Below are 19,202 nucleotides of genomic sequence, written 5' to 3' on the forward strand. Positions count from 1 at the left end.
CCACCACCACCACCACAGCAACATGCCACCAGCGTCACCTCCTCCTCCTCCTCCTCCACCACAGTCCCAATGCCAGTATCCTCCCAGAAGAGAAAGCGAGATGAGGAAAAAGATTCATCAGCTTCCAAGTCCAAGAAAAAGAAAATGATTTCTACTACCTCAAAGGAAACGAAGAAGGACACAAAGCTTTACTGCATCTGTAAAACGCCTTATGACGAGTCTAAGTGAGTAGTGAAGCCCAAAGCCTTTTGCTCTCTGTTCTTAGCTTTAGCTTTAGTGTTTAGCTGCTAGTGTGAGGTAGTTCTAGAACTGGAGATAGTCTCAGTTGTTATTGCAGTGATCACTAAGGCATAAAGAATAAAGTCTCTGTTATCCACTAGCAGTTACAAAACTATTAACATACTTGATGGATACTGTTAATGTACATGGTTTATATTTTTACTTGTTTGCATGTTTCCATTGTATGACCTTCCTGTCTCACATGCACATACTCTTTTTTCTTTGTTTTCCTCCGCTCTGTTACTCTTTCTTTTGCCGTTTTGCCTCTGCCTCGGAAGCAAGTGACAATTTGGTTTGAGCAATTTCTTGTGAACAAGTACCTGTTCTTTAGAAATAGCTTTGGTACCGTCTTCCAATAAATGTCTTTTTTTTTTTTTTTGTAAGTCAATAGCCAGTAAAGGGGGTTCCAAGTTACTGGACTGCATTTCACTTTGGACAATGTTTCAGGTAGAAATGTTTTCCGTGCATTATAATTTACATCCCAGGGTTGATAAAAAAAAAAAAGGATGTGTGAGCATTTGACAAAGTGAAAACTGCAGTTCTCTGTAGTTTGATTCTGACTGTGGGTGAGGAAAAATATTTATGCTACGTAGAAAGTTTGTGAAGAAATTTAGTAAGTGATAGAGTGGAAGGTTCAGTGGATTGCAGGAGGAGAGTGTTACGTGTTCCTGCTTAAGCCAGAAGTGACTAACATCAGTAGTTAGTAGTGGTTAACATCTGATAGCTGTGTAGATACATATATAAAATAAATTTGATTTCAGAGCAATTCCAAGTGAGTATGTATCTGCTCAACAAGGGACAGTATCAAAAAGTATTAATTGGTGCTGTTTGGTAGTGATTTAAGTGCTGGTAACAGAAAGAAACCAAAGAGATGGAGCTGTGCTTTCGCTCCAGTAATGGTTCTTCATTCCAAATTTAGGGCCAGGACTAGAGGATCTCCTGAGATTCCTTGTAGCCTTTCTTGAGGGTTGGTTTGGGGGTTTTGTTGGTTTGGGGGTTTTGTTGGTTTGGGGGTTTTTTGATATTTTTTTTCTTTTGTCTTGTTTTTTTTTTTTTTTGTTTTTTTGTTTTGTTTTGTTTTTTTTTTTAATTAAATGAAGTTGAGGTCTCTGGGTTTTTTTCACTTTGGTTGTTCAGTAGTTCTGACCCTTACATCAGTGTGGGAAATTGGGCTGCTCTCTGTGCTGCCATCACTGTAGACATTGCAGACTCGTGCTGTAGTTGTTAATTCACTGTGACTTCGAAGGGACGTCGCCTGTCTCAGAGCAAGAACGTTGTGTTAGGATTTCTGTCATCCAGTAAACTTAGGAGGATACCCTGTTCTCATGGTGTTGTGACACCGAACAAAGGTCTGTACGTTACTGCTTCTGTCGTCAGTAAGTGACAGAACTGTCACAAAAACAAGATGAGACAAACAAATTCTTTGAGCAAAAGGATTTGATTGTCAAACTCTGTTTGCTCCAGCGGGCATTTGAGTAAGCTGATGACAAATGCGGTCACAGAGTGAATTTTGGTAGTCTCAACTGAGAACTGTGCTTAAGTGCACAGAATAAAACTTCAATAAAATTAAATATTAATAACTTTGTAGCATCTGTAGCAATATGATTCAGTTCTGCTGCTTTGCTTTTTGTGAATTCTAAATTTTATGTTCTTACAAATGTTGACTGTGCTGTTGAAATACATTATCCTTTCACTGTCTGGGAAAGGATTAGTCAAGTTTTAAAACAGCTTTCTGGTAAACATTTCCCCCCCCCATATATGCATAGGCATCAGATATGCCTCTTTGTGCTGGTGTCTCTTTTCTACTTCAGAAAAGACAGATGTGCTGCTTGAAAAGCTAATTTGTGGTGTATCCTGAATTACCCCATGCATTTTTTAAGATGTAGTAAATCCTCCAAAGTCATTGTGTTGTGTATTTTATTGCAAATCCTGTAGGTTTAGTTCTCGTTTGCGATACTCAAGGGTTGTAGGGATTTGCTTATCTTGTTTTCAAGGATGGTCAGTAAGGGTATCCTTCTAAGATTCCAACTTATTAAAAGCATAGTGTGACGCCTGTTGCACATTAGAGTGGCAAGGTTTAGCATCTACACCTAGACATAAACGTTTCCAGATGACCAGGAGCAAACAGAGGCAGGGAAGAGTTGTCAGAAGGAGCTGTAGCTGTCCACTCTTTAGGGCAGGTTGGGTTATGTGATGCTTTTTGGGGTTTTTTAGGATTTGCCTGACTGAAAAGGTAGGATCTGAGTATGCAGAGGCCCAAGAAATTAGTGATGCTTGTTCTGTGGAACATGTGCTAGCTACTCTCCTGTTGCTGGTGTGTACTGTCCGGTGGGTGGTACTCGCAGACTGACAGACTGGGATGGCAGTGATTCGTACAGCAGCACCTGGCTGGTGGTTGGTGGTCTCTGAAATTGAGGAAGATGGAGGTTCTGAGTCAGCTTGCTTTTGCTTAGGCAGAGAGAATGGACGTGTAACTTCTCCCATCTGGTTGTCACTAGCCATAGGTATGTTTCGAGATATCCATACACGAAATGTCAAACATCCTTGCATAATATTTTTACAGTTTTGTCACGTCATTCTGTGCAAGGTCCCATTCACATGATTCTCTACCTGGTTCCCTTCACTTTGTGTCATACCATATCTAGTTCCGTCACATAGCTGTGTCTGAGAGTAGACATTATTCTCTGAAGAATGATCCCACATTCCAATTTGTTACAATTTTGAGTAGTTTAATATCTGTTTTTTCAGTGTCCCTCTTCCCCCTCCCCCCAAAAAAAATAAAAATTAAAAAATCTGAATTATGACAACCATGTCCTGCCCCAATTTTCTTTCATACCATGTTATACCAATATGTATTCTCCACATGGCTGGTATGCATGTTCTTTGTAGTATACTTGTAACTCCTAGTTGGTGTTTGCGCTTTGCTTTTGTTTTTTTTTTTTTAAATTAACTGAGACCTACATTTTCAAATCTTAAGGAAATGTTTCAGTAGCTTTTGAGCTGCACTTTTGAAAATGTAAATCTTTTTTCTTTGGCCCTGTCTTTTTGTGCCTTTTACAGTTTTTTCCACACACACACACTGGAGACATAGATTTTTAGCCCAGTTTTGTCAAAGTGTGGTTACATGTTGATGTGCATTTAATGAATTTAAAATTGACCCAAGTGACCTTACTGACAGTATAGCTGTAGCGTGAGATGTTAAGTTTGTAAGGATAGAATGCTAGGAAGCAGGGAAAAAGAAAATTGAAGAAAAGTAGGCCAGCGAGAAAGAGCATCAGAGAGAAATGCAGGGAAAAGTGCCATGCCATTTGAAATGACAATTACATTGTCATTTTCATTGTGAATACTTTTAGGTTCTATATTGGCTGTGATCTTTGTACTAACTGGTATCATGGAGAATGTGTTGGCATCACAGAAAAGGAGGCTAAGAAAATGGATGTGTACATCTGTAATGATTGTAAACGGGCACAAGAGGGCAGCAGTGAGGAATTGTACTGTATCTGCAGAACACCTTATGATGAGTCACAGTGAGTTCTGATAAGAACCTCTTATTTAATGTTTAGGTAGCAAACTGCTCTGACTGACTGACTGACTGTGGTTACCTGTTCCTTGCAAAGAAAAAAAAGAAAAAAAAAAGTTAATTCTGTATATGTTGTATTCGTTTGTCATACAAATTGCTTTTCAGTAATTGTCTTCCTCTCCAAAATGTTTCTGTATAGTAAATGTTTAGGAAAAGTGAAGTTTTCAAGGTGGTCAAAATGTGTTGAGTTTAAAAAAAAAAAAAAAAAAAAGAAAGAAAGAAAAAAAAAAAAACAGGTACTTTAAATTTGGATTTTTTTTTTTTTTTTTTTTTTTTTTTTTTTTTTTTTTTTTAACAAAGGCTGGTTAGAAAGATTAAAAGAAAAATGTAGTATTCAGTGGAATTTTTTTGTGTGTGTGTGTTTTAACCTGATCTCCATAGAAAGCATAATTTTAGTATGGGGGGGTAGATGGTTGGTATCTTTTACTGTAAGGCTTTGTGTCATAGAATACCCCTTCTGTATTCAGCTACCAGATTGAAGCTTCTATATGAAAAATGTTTGTACGGAGTGAAACGAGCCCTAGTTGTAGTCCAGTTTGCACAAAATGTATCTTGAATTGTTTTGGAATATTGGTTGGGTGAGACTTCTGGGATTACACTGTTTCTTTCAACACTAGAGCAGAGGAATGATTTTTGAACTTTTTATTGCTTGAAAGTGCCTAGTATAAAATTTAGGAACTAATTTTGAAATGTTCTGTAATTTAGCCTGTTTGTAAATACAAAAGCAGTTTGAATAGTGTAATTAGAATTTGTCAGACTGAAATACCACGTTACCCTGTTGTATTTAATCATGCCAAGTATCTGCTTGTGTGCAGGGGATTGCAGGTTTATGTGTTTAAATGTAGCCTTTAAATCACACAGATCAAGTCACTCACATTGGTTTGGATCTTGCAGATTTTACATTGGGTGCGACCGATGTCAGAACTGGTATCATGGGCGCTGTGTTGGCATTTTACAAAGTGAGGCAGATCTCATTGATGAATATGTGTGTCCGCAATGTCAGTCCACAGAAGATGCCATGACTGTGCTCAGTCCACTAACTGATAAAGATTATGAAGGTTTAAGGAGAGTACTACGTTCCTTACAGGTGAGAACAAGGATTGCAGCAAAGCAGAGTGCTTCACTGTGCAGGACGTGTCTAGTGAGTCTTGGAGTAGGTTTTGATTTCTCTTCAAGTAGTTTTGAGACTTTATAAAAAGGAAATAGTTCATTGTTTTGGGGTTTTTTTGGTGAGAAATGCCACTGTGTCAGCTGCAAACTTGATTGGCATTATTGTGTTGAGGAATATTTACAATATTTAGTATATCACTGCTTCTGAATGAGTGAAACTAAACCATCTCTTCAGTGGAAGGGTTTAGAGGAAGCAGGTTTACTTAGAATACCAAAAGGCAGAGTGGCAGCCTTCCTGCACAGGGTGTAGGAGGTGCAGTGTTCTGTTCTCACATTAGTTTTCTGTGATTTCTGATCTATGTTTCTGTACTTTAATCTGAGAGTTATTAGATTCCAGTAGTGTTCCCACAGAAAGTCATTATCAGCATGTAAATGATGGCATCCTGATAATAAGAATCACTGTCACAGTGTATTTCTGGTTTATCTGTTACTCTCAAATACACCTTTTCTGCTACAGCTGTAAAGAATTTTTAAGAATTTTGGTAAAATAATTGTGTGGTAAAAGAAATCCTCAAACAGTAATATTTTGCATTGTCCTATATTTTGCAGTCATTTATGAAAACAAATTAATTTGGGGATACTTGAATGTGAAAAAATGACCGATTTCTAGGTGTGAAGTGCCAAGTACTCAGTAAATTCATGGCACACTTTTCTGTGCAGCCTCTTTAGCAGGGTTCTGTCTGTGCAGCGTCCTGTTATGTCTGAATTTCACATTGTTTCCTGTTTTGAAGACTTAACTACTGGGTCATTGACATTGAGCTTTAAAACTTTACCCAGTCATCCGATGTGAACTGTTTACCTGTTCACATAATGCTCCACTTCTTCCTTAAATTCAACACGAGACCCCAACAGATATAAAAGTATAATGAAAATATTGAGCTACTAAATAGTACTAATTTAACTTAATTTTTTTGGTAATTATATCTTGTTTTCCTGCCAGGCTCACAAGATGGCTTGGCCATTCCTAGAACCAGTAGATCCCAATGATGCACCAGATTATTATGGTGTGATTAAAGAACCAATGGGTAAGTGTTTCTGAGCAATAGTGTGAGTGAGTGGATTTGGGTTTTTGAAGATCAGATTAATTACCTGCTGACCATTTCCATCCAGAGATCTTAAAGATATGTTTTGCAGAAGAGAGTTTTTGCAGTTAGGCAGATGAAACGATGTGATTTCTCACTGATGTATTTAGAAGTTCATGAGGATTAATATATCTGCCTCTAGGCTGATTCCTTAACCCTAAATACTGTCAGTATAAAATGTGAAACTCAGTGCAGCAGTAGGGTAGAATTCTTGTTTAAAATTCTTTATTTCAAGAGGACAATTTGCTGTGTTTTGCTTTGCTTGAGTTTTTTCTGTCTTTGTGCATCAGTTCCTCCCACAAAGTGTGGGGTATGTACTCTAGAGTTTGAGGAGAAAGTGGTGCTAATACAGGTAAGTAGGAAATGAGTTTAAAATTATCTTCATCTGACTTGATAGGATACCAAATTTCATATTATATGTAATTTGTCTTTAAAGCTATAGGAAGAATTGATTGAAATGTGTATGTGGGGGAAAGTGGAAGAGGAGATGCTTCAGCTTTACAGGGTTTTACTCTGGTCTTATTAGACCTTACCAATTAGCTAGGAACAAAGGCCAGGCTGGATGAGGCTTTGAGCAACCTGGTCTAGTGGAAGGTGTCCCTGCTGATGGCAGGGGGGTTGGAACTGGATGATCTTTAAGGTCCTTTCCAACCCAAACCAGTCTGTGATTCTATGAAAGCCAGATAAACACTCGAATGTAGAAGTAACTGAATCCAGATTGACTTTCTTATTTTTCCCTTAATTTCTTCAGAAAAAGCAAACAGCCTTCTGCCAAGACCCAAGTTTTCCAAGGTCCTTTTAGTACTTACATTTTAATTTAGCTGCACACAACATATTTGGACATAAGTGTTTATTCTGAAAGAGACCTACTGGTGTCACCACCTCACAACCAGCATTCTTGGAAAAACAACCAACCTAGATAGGCTTTGTTTCCCACAGTCTGACAATGTGAACTTCTGTTGAGGATGAAAATGTATCATTTTAATAATCTTTTGTTTCTTTAAAGACCTTGCCACCATGGAAGAAAGAATACTGAAACGTTACTACAAAAAGGTCACGGAGTTTGTGGCAGACATGACCAAAATTTTTGATAACTGTCGTTACTACAATCCAAGTGACTCCCCTTTTTACCAATGTGCAGAAGTTCTTGAATCATTCTTTGTACAGAAACTAAAAGGATTTAAGGCAAGCAGGTAAGCTAAAGTGTTCCTATCATAGATGTTCTGTTGTCCCCTAAAATCTCCTTAATGCTTTCATAAGCTTAGTTTGCACTCGTACAGGGATTTGCCTCTCCATGCACTTTCCTGGACAACTTCTTTCCTTTTAAAGGAAAAAAAAAACCCACCTCTATTCTATTTTCCACCAAAATTGAAGCTTAAATATGATTTTGTGGAGGTTACTTTGTAATGTTTCTTCAAAATGAGTTGTTAGATGGAAATTTGGGCAGTATCATAAATGTAGAAAATTTGAATGACACTTTAAGTCATTGCTGCAGAAAACTTCTTGAGAATCATTTCTGATCAGGACAAATACCGTGTTGTTCTGAGCTCTGGTCATGTTTTACTGTGCACTAAATATTTTTTGGATGCTAAAAAGAGACAATCCTTCTGTGAAGCTTATAATCTAATGAAAGAAATAAAAATATTTCCATTTTTACTACCTTCTCTCATCTTTTTATAACTTGACATATACGAACCAGAGAGAGTAAGTAAAGTTTAAAGTAAGATTTACACTAAAACCAGCTTACTCAAAACCCTAACAGAGTATACAGATTTCTCCTGCATCACGACTGTTCCAACAGAACCAGCTGTAACTGAGTTAAAACGTTGGATGCTTTCAGAATTACTGAGAAATTGTGTATGTGTGGTGGTGAACTTTGTCCATCTGACTGTAACAGTCAAACAGTAACAGACTGCTAGTCTAAAATATTAATAGAAAGGGTTAGATCCATTAGGATTTAACTACATTGACTGAAAGCTTCACTTTCTTGTTGTGGAAGCTGTCTAATTTTCTATGTGCAATGAGAGTAGGATTGATAAGATGGGATGAGATCAAATTAATTAGTCCAGCATTTTTCTTTCCAATTTAATACTGTATTAATGATTTTGATCAGGTCGTTTTCAACTCATGTTTCCATGATCTTGCTTTAGCTGGTTATCCAGCATTCACTGCTCGCACACTTAATTTCATTGCTGCATCTTATTTGTTATTGTTTTTCATTTATACCATCCATGTTCTTTCTTTTCTTGCAGATTGTGATATCTTTAGTCTGAACTTTTTAACTGGAATCAGAACTGGATGTTGGGGTCACTTTCTTTTACTGTACAATTTGATGACTTTAAACAGCCCTAAAAATCCAGATCACTTGTTTAAAAAGTCAATGTTGGGTTTTTGTTGCCAGCATTCATGCTGGTAAATATAACTGTATTCACAAAAAAATTTGTCCCATTCCTCGAATACTGTATTGAGAAAAATGAAAAATTCATCTTGGAAACCATGTATTTTATTGTTTTATTTTCAGTCACTAATAAAACTGTGAATGTCAAAGAGGAGTTTTGCTGAACTCTGATTAGCAAAAATGTGATTTTTAACATGCCTGTTCAGTTTTTTTCTATTAAGTTAATCCAAAAACTTCTTGAATAAATTTAAGCAAAGTATACCTGATTATAAATATTCACAATTCAAAACGTCTTTTTGCTTTCCTTTTGACAGACTACTGTGATGTAAATATGAGAGTAAAACTGATTTCAGGCATTTTGGAATATTCCAGTAACACACTGCATTTTACAAGTACTGAAATATTTGTATCTTGTAGGAGAAAAAGTGCTTAAAATTGAGAGAGAATTACTTTTTAAGTGTTGTTCTTTCTGAAAGGGGAAAAAAATAATAAATGGAAGCAACATGGTGGTAATTCCCTCATTGTGATTTACCCTTGGCAACACCTTGCAGCAACTGTGTTCTCCAAAATGAAGGGTGCTTAATTCTTCACTTTCTTCTGTATTCTGCAGGTCCCATAACAACAAACTGCAGTCTACAGCTTCTTAGAGTTCAGCGTGTTAACCTAACACACGAGCAAGAATCTGGTTGTCTGAAAATTTTTTTTAATTAAGAAGCCAGATGTTTTTAGTCAGGTTATCCTGACAAGAATTGATGTAAACTGCGTTTTTATTGGTCACAACAGTCAAATTCTATTGTTGGCTTATTTTTGTCCAAAGGACAAAGAAATAAAAATCAGCAGCACCACTTTCTTGTCAAGATCAAATTGTTGTACTATTGTGGCAGAAGCAGGAAAACTTTGTTTTGTTGAAGGAGAGAGAGAGAAAGAGAGCAAGAAAAAAAAGATACAGTAAATGGGGTCACGTTTAACTCCATGGAAATGCCACGTCTGTTCTTCAGTGAAGAAGCTGGTTTAAAGTCCACACAGAAAACTTTGACTGTATTTATTTATTGTTGCAAAAAAGACGCTTTTTTATTGCTGCCCTCATTTGTCAGCTAATTATTTTTTCTTATAAAATCCAGCCCCGGTTCCATGTAATCCATTCTGTATCTTAAACATGATTCCTGTAGGTAAAAGTACAAGAAGACCTCTAGATGTCTTTTCTTTCTATGAAAGGAGCTGCTATGTACACATGTGCACACACACAGAACTGGGAATCAACAATGAGTTTATCATTCATGGTAGAGAAAAACAATTAAGCTTGCAGAAAAGTTGGGCTAAGTGGTCACGGACTACAGACTCTGTTGCCTTGAATATAACAGTACAATTTGTCATTTACTCTGCACCAGATTGAAATGAGTAAAATCTATTTGAAGGTATCTTGTTTGTAAACATTTGTCAGATTCTAATTTTTTTTTTTTTCCTTTTGTATTAAAATTCAAAATATGGATGTATATGAAACAAAATAAATGGAGATCATTGTTCTCCCCACAGATGTAGGTGTCTTTTGAGTGTGCGCTAATATGTTTGTAACACTCTGGGGATCTGTTCAGATATTTCAGTTAATAGGGGAGGGAAGTGGCCAGGGAGATCTGACTTGATTCTGCTCCAGAGGCATTTACTACGTTTGGTTCTTCAGCAGCTGTTATCCCTTTATAAAATTTCTGCAGTGGTGCCAAAATTACTGTAACAGATAACGTGGTAGGAAGTATTGTGTGAAATGTCACTGCCCACCTCTGAATTAAGTGATATTTTGCCAAGTGCTCTAGGAATGTAAAGTACCAAGTGTAATTCTGCCTTGGAAAGGCATTCTGGACTGCGGCGCTGGTTCCTGTGCCAGGAGTGCTACTGTGAGGGACAAACTGAAGTCACAACAAGATGCAAATTGCAGATGACGTTGCTGTTTCTTTCCAATCTGTCACTTTCACGTTGCGTATGTCAATGACTTGCTCGTAGTACCGCTCTGTAGTTAATCAGCCGTGGTTTGATTAGCTTTTGCACTAATTCACAGTTAACTTGTGTCCTGCAGTGATCTGGGATTGACCCGTTGGTTTGTGGATAAGCTCCGTTTGGGTTTAACCTCGCACCTTGCTATGCAAGAACCTCTCCTGTTATTTTTCTTAAAAAGACATTGCTACTGACCACACTTTCTTACACTTACAGGCTCAGGTGTACAGGTTCTTCTGGGATAATTTTATCTAATAAAACCCAGGGGTTTTTTGTACATACAACATTTGTCATTTAATCTATATGTGAAAATTAAAAATAATTGTTCAATGTGAAAACAATAATCCATTTATGTTTCTTAAGTTAAAGAGGAGTAGTTGCATTTAGGTTTTGTTGTCCTTTGACGTTTTTAAAAAATGCTGCATATTGTATGCATTGTGTTTTTAATGCAAAAAGGAAAAATCTCAACTCTTAACAACATTTTAACCGCATCTCATCAAAACTTTACAGTATTTCTGTACTATTTATTCATATAAAAATATATATTAAGACATTTAAAACTTTCCTACCTGTAGGCAATAGATTGCTATGTTTTTACCAAATTGTGGCAAACTGAAGAGTACTTTTTTGTACCTTATAGGACACATCATCCTAGACAAATAAAGTAATGTGTTTGACATTGATTTGGTGGTGTTTCTAATGAAACATTGGATAATATTATCATATATAGGTCTGGGTTTTGCCAGATTATCTATTAACTGCCAGTGAATCAGGTTGATTAGGGAAATAATCCATATATGCAATTTAATCGTGCTGAGGGCCTTTGTTAGGGTTTTCAATTGCCATTGAGTAGGTCAAGGTACTTTTGATTTATTAGTGGTGATCTTTTATAGTTAAATGGTGTTACTGAAAATATATCACTCATGCAATTAATACCCACCTTCCTTAAGAGCCTGGTAAATTCATAAGATTTGTCATCTCTGTTCAGTCATCCTCCTCTTTGTGTTTTTATAAATTCTTGCAATATTTGTTTCAAAATGGTCATATATTGTAACTTTTGATAATGTGAGCTACACCTGCTCGGTTTTCTTTTTGTCTCCTCAAACAAACTTGAAGCAGTTACTCTTGGTCTAGATTTAGCTCCTGCAAAAGTTAATGGGGATTTAAAGTAGAATAAATTTTAGGCTTACCCAAAAGCCTGGAGTCAACCCCTGCAAAGACAGGAAGACAACAATATTCCTGCACACCTGGATTGCTGTGTGTTGGCTGAAGAATTTTCATGCTTATCCTGCTGGGGGAAAAAAAATGTATTAACTATAAGGTATCAAAATTACCGTGGCAGCTCTTGCGTGTAAGTGCCGTCTTGTTTCAGAGTGTTAATGGTGTGAGGTTTTGTAATAGCGAGTGCAAGGCTGTGGAAATCCACTTGATCTAGGAATTATTTTTTTTTTCTTCAGTACATTAATTAGCCTGTAATGAGCCTGGTAAAAAGTAAGAACAGTCATGAGAACATAGAATAAATTGCTCTTAGGCCTGCTTCTAGAGCAGTAGCTGTATCCGAGGGTGGTGCAGACACTGCGTGTCAGTCACTGGCGTTTCACTCGGGCTCTGGATGTCATTAGCACTGCTCTACTATTATTTATCTCTTCCGAGAGACAATCCCAATGAGATGTAGCTCTGGATGTTATTTTTGTACCCACGCTTTGCCTGGTTTAGATTACAGTACTGTCTCGGGGGCGAGGGAGGGTGCTGAACTGCTGTTCTGGCCAAATGCATGACTGCAGGACTTGCTGGTTAGTCCCTGGACTGCAGCTGAAATAGAACCAAAGAAACTTGAGATGCACATGTAACCCTTCCTCCTTCCTTCTCCTGTCCCTCCCGGCCCACTCCTGTGCTTTGATTCACTGCCAGGAACAGTCGTTCTGCCAAATCAAAAGCCCCCTCAAAAGTTTCTCAGGAAAATTCCATCTAGATATGCTGTGCTCCACGTGACATCTCTCACGGAACAGAAGTGAAGAAGTCTTTTTTAGACAGACACAAGCTACGAGTCAATTTCTGTCCTGTAGTAACAGCCTCCTGCGTCCCAAAATATTTGCTCTTGGTATTTGGCTCTTATTCCATATCACAAAATACTTCATCCCGTGTGACTTACCACCCATCCACTACTCTGTAGCTTCTCAGTGATGCCAAATCAGGCTGTAGATGTGTACGAGGTAGAACTGTCTTAGAACCTTTGAACCTTTGCTTCAAAACCGTAAATGCTTATAGAAGCCACTGCTTCCTCTTCCAGGTCACATCATGTATGTTTTTGGGGGTTTTTTTTAAGCTAGACTGCATTTTCCCATTTTTAATATAAATATTTATCTTAAAATCCCCAGCCAACTCATCAAATAAGGAGATGCTGTTGTTTAATATCATGACATAATATTTTTGCATCTTCCAGAATTTTATTAGTTTCTTTTAAAGGCTTTGGATTTGTGAATAGACTCTTGGAACAGCAAAAATTAAGATCCCCCTTTGCAGAGGTTTCATAGGTTCTTACATCCCACCGCATCCGAGATACTAAAGGATTGCATCTTTGATTGAAAAAGTAACTTTACTGATGTGCAAGTACAAAGTTGGTAACATTTCTCATGGAAAAATGACATTCAGTACACAGTTGTGGGGCTGAACTTTTAAGGAACTGCCAGTGTAACCGGGCGGTACAAACTGCGTGCGATCGCGTGCTCATTTCGCATTCCTTGGCATGAACTTGCGCCGTTAGTTGTAAACTTAATTGGGCATTTGTGTTGTGCAGTTCTGTGATTTGCTTTCAGTTCATGTTTTCATCTACTCAGATAATTACACAGCTATTCCGTGTGCTTCGTGTGAAAATCCAGCTCTGTTTGAAGAACAATGTCATTTTTAAAGTAGCATGGACGTGTTTGAGGATAACAAAACAATACAAATGATACTTAATTTTGTTGGTTTCTTTTGAATCAAATGCATGTGATATTTTAGGCAGAAGTGTGTGAAAACACAATGGACATCCTCTACAGATAAAGCCATGGTATCATCTAATATTTGTTCAAGGTTAAGGCTTTGAAAGTGCAGTGACTTGTGTACCTACAGCAACGCCTCCGGAGTTTGACGTTACAACTACTACACATGATGAGGGGTCCATTACCGCAGGGGAGGCAACAATAACCTGTGGCTCTGATAACAGCTGGAGCAAATTCATGAGCAGTTAATGTTCCTTAGACTGACTTTTGTGCTCAATTTCACAATATAAAAGTACCTGGTTAAAAACACTCAGTTAGTGTTGGCTAAAGCACAAAAGCAAGTGTCTTGCTGCAACTGGTGTCAGAGGTGAGAACTACCTCCCACTGCTGCTCAACCATGGGCAGGTTTGTTCTGGTGGGTGAATTCTGCTGCTGCCTGTGTCCCAGAGCGAGGTTACTGGAGCCTTATCTGCATTTGGTGTGAGCCGCTTGCACTTTGCGGTTCCTCTTCCTGTTGAATCTCTTGACGTAGCTGCTGCTGCTCCTGAGCAATCCATCCCCCGGCCTCAGCCGCCCTCGCAGGAACTGCAGCAGGTCTGCAGGGATCTGTCGTCTCTTGTGGTAGATCCGACCCATCACAATGTATCTGCTGCCTGCAAAATAAACCAGACTGGTGCGCCACGAAGAAAGCGCGGATTCATTCGCGGCACTCGCTCTAAGGGCAGCGGATTTATGAGTTAGACGTGAAGTTGTACCCTGCAGAAATACATCCTGAACGTGGGGCTCAGTGCAGCAGCACCCTGAACTTCAGGGGGACTTGTGGGTTGTGCTTGCACAGAAATAATGATTTACTGTGTTGTGTTGCAGTTCAAAGCTTTTTTTGGGAGAAGTACTGGTCTTTGAGAAACTTGCATTTAGAAGGAAAACTGGACTGCTGGCAAAGACATCAGCTTAAGCTCCTGCTTAATTTTTTTTGGCAATCCTGAAAACTCTTACAGTCATTTTGGAACTGGAGATAGTTAAGAAAAGACTACGCTGGTACCTGACTTCTGCACACTGTTGGTCGTCTTCTGAAAATCTAGAGGAATTTGGAGGGAAAAAGCCCTCCCATTTATCCATAAATACTTCCCTCCCCCCCCAAAGTATCAAAACAACCCAGGATGAGCCTATGAAACTAGAGCAGACTAAAACTGCACTGCATGCAGGAGGAATAGTGGAATTAATGAATTTAGCTGGAATTATTTACCAAGTTTAAAGTCTGGACACGGTTTACTGCAGTTTAAAGTATCCACAACTAGAATGTGAACTCGAAAGAAGAAGCCATCAGGAATAATATACAAGCGACTCATCTTGTATAATCCATCGCTGTTTACCAAAAGCGTAATCAAGTGGACTCCATTCCCCAGTCCTTCCACGTTATAAACAATTCCGTTCACTGCTGGTTTAAGGGAGAGGGGGGAAAAAAGCAAAGGTCAGATTACGTATCTTGGTGGCAGTTCTGGGTATATGTGAAGGCTGTAATTTAAAATGCTGGAAAGTAAGTGTCAGCAGAAATTCTTGGGCTCAGTAGTGGGCAGTCCTGAAAGCAGGAGTTGCTTCAAATGATCACATTTGATGAGGTCAGTGCCTTAGTTTTTGTTGAGTCACCAACCTCCTTACACTTTACAGGTCTGAGATGTCTCTTAGTGAGGTTTATAAAATGTTTCAGAAGAAAGTGATTATTTTTAGTACTGTTTTCCATCCTGATTTAGAAAAAAAAAAAAAAAAGTGGACATATTTTACTTAACAAAGTAAAATTTTCAAATTTAAAACGTCACAATGAAATCCAAAGCTAACCTGCTAATAAAATGCTTCTGCTTTGGAAAGAAAAGGCCCTTTTCACCCCAAGAGGCCAGGGCACTGAGCAGGCCGTGCTCTGCTGTCAGACAATCACTTTGTGCTGCCCACCCCGCTTCTGGTTTTGAGAAGCGCTGAGCTGACTGCGGGAAGCAGAAAACAACAAACGTGTGAGGCAGGTACAGCAAAGGGGACTTAGAACTGGTGTGACACCTGCCTCACTGAGTGACAACTTTGATTCAGTCATTTATTCTTTAATCTACACTGTAAATGTAAAATGAAAAGCTCTCTCTGATCACCGAATGGAACCTTGGCTGATGCGTTGCTCAGACTTTTTCCTACTTGTCTTTCAATTGAAGAGATGAATGTTCAGGGCTGACACGTACAGAGGTCAGGGCGCTGCACGGCCTGTGTCTGACAGGAATGCATGAGAGGGGTAACAAATAAAGAATATAGCATTTGCAGAAAGCACTTCCTGACTTCTCCATTTAGAGAAAACAGATGTCTCCTACCATGTTTATATTCTACAAATGGAAACATCTGTTACCGCTAGGCATGTATTTTGCTTATCTCTTAAAATACTGTGAGAAAAAGTCAGTATCTATTTCACAACTTGGTAAGCGCGAGGGAAGGTTTTGGTCAGAAAACACTCGCTCTTCAGCAGTCAGTACAAAAATGCTGGGCTGTTATCTACCATCTTCAGCTACATCAACTTTGACACAAGGACTAAAGATATTGAATCTTAAGGAACTTCAAGGAGAATCTTCTATAAAGAGAGAATCATGGTTTTATTTTTGCTTAGTTCTTCATTTTATTTTCATTTGAAACTTCAGCCTGCAAACTCACTCTAAATAGTAAAGAGGTAAGTAACACAGCTACAATGTTTAATTTGAAAGCATCTAAAACAATTGGTCTTCTCAGTTCCGTTGACCAGCAGCAAGAACACTGTCTTCCTCCCAGGAGTGGGAAGTAGAGGAAACAGAAAAAAGAGCAACACTAGCCCAAGGCAGGGAAAGGGTAACGTAAGACTTGGTACCCTTTGTGGTAGCACATTTATAAAGAGCTGTGATGGGTCCTTTTAGTGTATTTAGTAATTATTTAACATGCTCAGGGAAACATTCTTCAAAGCAGAAGTGAAATGTCAGTAACAGATGAAGAAAGAGGGCACCAGCTCTGTGTGGTTCGTGCAGGACACCACTTACCGAATTCACTCGTGCAGTAGGCCTCCACTTCGTCTCTCTCTCTCCTGCACTCGGTCAGACACGCCTTCTCCTTATCAGCATCTAGAAGAGGGACAGCAACAGGACCTTTGGGGACAGTTCATCCAAATGAGGCCACCCAACCTCTGGAAAGCTCAGGATTCCCTTGCCAGAGCAGTCGATCCTCTTACCTTTCTTCAGCGCGCTGAAGTGGTAGGGCAAGCTGAATGGCTGGCGGTTGGTGACCCAGGAGGGGTTGGGGATCTTTTTGAAGGGATCAGGACGTTTATATGTGATTATCTTGCCTGGTCGGTTGAAGTGATCCAGCCTGTTGGGATCATCTGACTCCACCATTCCAGAGTCTGGAAAAGGATGAGCCTCCACTAAGGACATCGTCATCTTTTGATGGGAAGACGCTGCGTGATGGAAGTGAGCTGACACGCTGTTGGCAGCCTCGGCCAGCCGTCTATCCGCGTGCTTTCTGTTGGCGTGGTTGAAGTCAAAGGAGGCAGGAGAAGCCCCCTCAGTCAGGCTGTCCAGAGGTAAGGCCCCTCCATACTGCAAGAGGTGTTTCCTCAGCCCTGTGCTGTTTTCTAGCGAAGGCTTGGTATGTTTCTTTTTCTCCACTGAAAGGGAGATGATTTCAGGAGGCTTTGGCCACTGCAGGTCAGCGGGAGGCAGAAGCCAGTGCTCCATGTGATTCTCTCTGGTGCTGCTGGTGCCCCAGGCTGGCAGTTTGACTTGGCCAGGTGCAGTGTCTGCTGGGCTGTACACATCTTTGCTGAGAGCCTGACTGGGCTTCTCAGCGTAGGGCAGGGATCCTACACACACAAAAAAAAGGAGAAAGCACAAATTAGCATTTTCATTTTTTTTTATTGTGTGGTTTTGAATGGGAAGCACCTGGCAGATTTGGGGCTGTAGTCAATCAAGTGATGCCTTCAACAATCTGACAATATAACTGATAAAATAGTTCCCCAGATTGAAGACAGTAGAGCACCTCATTCTTCTGTGCTCAGCCGTGGAAGGCGCGGTACAGAGAATGCAGCTGCGTGAGCAAAACACAGGAGATTTGCATTTTTACTTTATTATTGTTTCAAATTAAAAACATGACTTATAAACAAACCCTTTTCTCAAAAGCCTGGATCTCCAGGGAACATGAGGAAACAAGGTTCACATTGCCATTTGGGATGCTTGTTTAAGAGACCATGACAACAGAACTATTTGGTTTTCCCATCCATGGGATGTCTTATTGACAGTGTCATCCGGACTCTTCAGTGGCTTTGGGCTTTGAACGCTACTGACAAGATCTTTATCCACAGTTTGGATCTCTGACTTTTGCACTACTACAGAGTTGCACAGTAGTAGTAGTAGTACCACAATTTGGTAGCTAGGCTAGTGCTGCTGCTGAGTAACAATTATTTCAAGGCTTTTCTTAAGTTGGGTGGGAGAAGGATTGAGAAAGAGAGGAAGTGTCTGAGAATCTAGTGAAAAATGAAAAGCTTAAAGACACTGTTCACACAAGCTGGACAGTCACCCAGCCCGTCGTTTAGACCTTCACCTTGGTCACTTGGACCTCACAAAGCAAAATGACTTTCCATTTAGCCTGGGAAGAGAGAAATTTCCTCTTGCAGTTCATGTTTCCTTTACTTCAGTCCTTCACTGTGTGCTGTTAGTCAGCCAGCGCAGTTTTCAAACAGTTCACCCACACACAGCCGCTGTCTGGGTGTTCACTGTCTGTGGTGAGCATCGTGTAGGAGGCTGATCCTAACTCCTTATGTGAAAAGAGATATTTGACACACACACACAGATGAACAACGTCCTGGTTTATCTTCTATAACTGATTCAACTGCTGACCTTGCCACTTCTCTCCCTTTGCTCTCACCAGCTGCTGTCATGGGAAAGATTCCCTGATATTTGGGCTGACCACACGTAAAGTGAGAAGAATGTCCATGAAGAAAGGGGTGGAAGAAGTCCAAGCTAAAGAAAGCGATAGGCAAGGGTGTTCTGGAGATGTTTCTGTATGAAGCTGTGAACTCTGAACAGGTGGTTTGGACTTAGTTTTATAAGTTTACTTTTCTACCAGTTTATCATGCCTTCTCAGTCATGGGTTGTAACAAGAAAGAGTTCATTTTTCTCTACTCAATCTTTGCTCAAGACCTTGCAACTCATTCCCCTCTACCAGCATATTCCTGTCTAGCTCTTGCAACCTAAGAAATAGAACAGCAACATCATCAGCTCCTGGTCTTCTCCTTCCCAGTGGAATAGATTTATATCTTATTTCTGTACCATCAATGAGGTACTAAAAAAAAAAAACAAACCAAAGATCTGTTTAGGGCAGCTTGCTGCAGACACACATGACAACACAGAAATAAATTAGAAATCTGGAATTTACAGGTGAGGGGAAGGAGAGTAAAAGAGAAAGGTCACATACAAATAAAAAAAATTCCATGTGCAGAAGCAAATCAAACTTCAATTGCTGAGGCTGGCTGGCAGGATTCACGGCACCAGCTCACTGCCTGCTTTCAGCAGGTGCTCTCCATTCTTCCAAATGCTGACAAATCAAATATTGCTATTTACATTCCCATCCCACAAAACACATTGAAATGTTTCTTAAACCCTTATGTGATTACTGCTCCTGCTTGCTGGAAAGACTAAAGCTGAAGAGAGCTGCTTGGGTAAGAATTTGGAGTA

At 39.4% G+C, this 19,202-nt stretch overlaps 2 protein-coding genes across 2 annotated transcripts in view; one reads left to right on the forward strand and one right to left on the reverse strand.

The window, feature by feature from the left end:
- LOC104522307 (nucleosome-remodeling factor subunit BPTF) overlaps window positions 1-10,041 on the forward strand; it is a gene marked incomplete at its 5' end in the record, with an annotated part of 55,415 nt that extends 45,374 nt beyond the window's left edge. Inside the window, 6 exon segments of the mRNA XM_029084170.1 lie at window positions 1-224; window positions 3,633-3,806; window positions 4,754-4,946; window positions 5,970-6,054; window positions 7,118-7,304; window positions 9,120-10,041. The exon segment at window positions 1-224 is cut by the window's left edge and continues 24 nt beyond it. Coding sequence (XP_028940003.1) covers window positions 1-224; window positions 3,633-3,806; window positions 4,754-4,946; window positions 5,970-6,054; window positions 7,118-7,304; window positions 9,120-9,156 — 900 coding nt within the window.
- Window positions 10,042-13,901: 3,860 nt separating this feature from the next.
- Window positions 13,902-16,836, reverse strand: CUNH17orf58 (chromosome unknown C17orf58 homolog). The gene is made up of 4 exons (XM_010164552.1): window positions 16,703-16,836; window positions 16,515-16,595; window positions 14,723-14,914; window positions 13,902-14,129 (listed from the first exon to the last, which is right to left on the reverse strand). Exons 3-4 carry the CDS (start codon window positions 14,823-14,825, stop codon window positions 13,942-13,944), a joined length of 291 nt encoding a protein of 96 aa, XP_010162854.1. The 5' UTR covers window positions 14,826-14,914; window positions 16,515-16,595; window positions 16,703-16,836; the 3' UTR covers window positions 13,902-13,941.
- Window positions 16,837-19,202: the final 2,366 nt, after the last annotated feature.

Source organism: Antrostomus carolinensis, unplaced genomic scaffold (genome assembly GCF_000700745.2).
Source record: "Antrostomus carolinensis isolate BGI_N321 unplaced genomic scaffold, ASM70074v2 scaffold20383, whole genome shotgun sequence".
Lineage (NCBI taxonomy): Eukaryota > Metazoa > Chordata > Aves > Caprimulgiformes > Caprimulgidae > Antrostomus > Antrostomus carolinensis.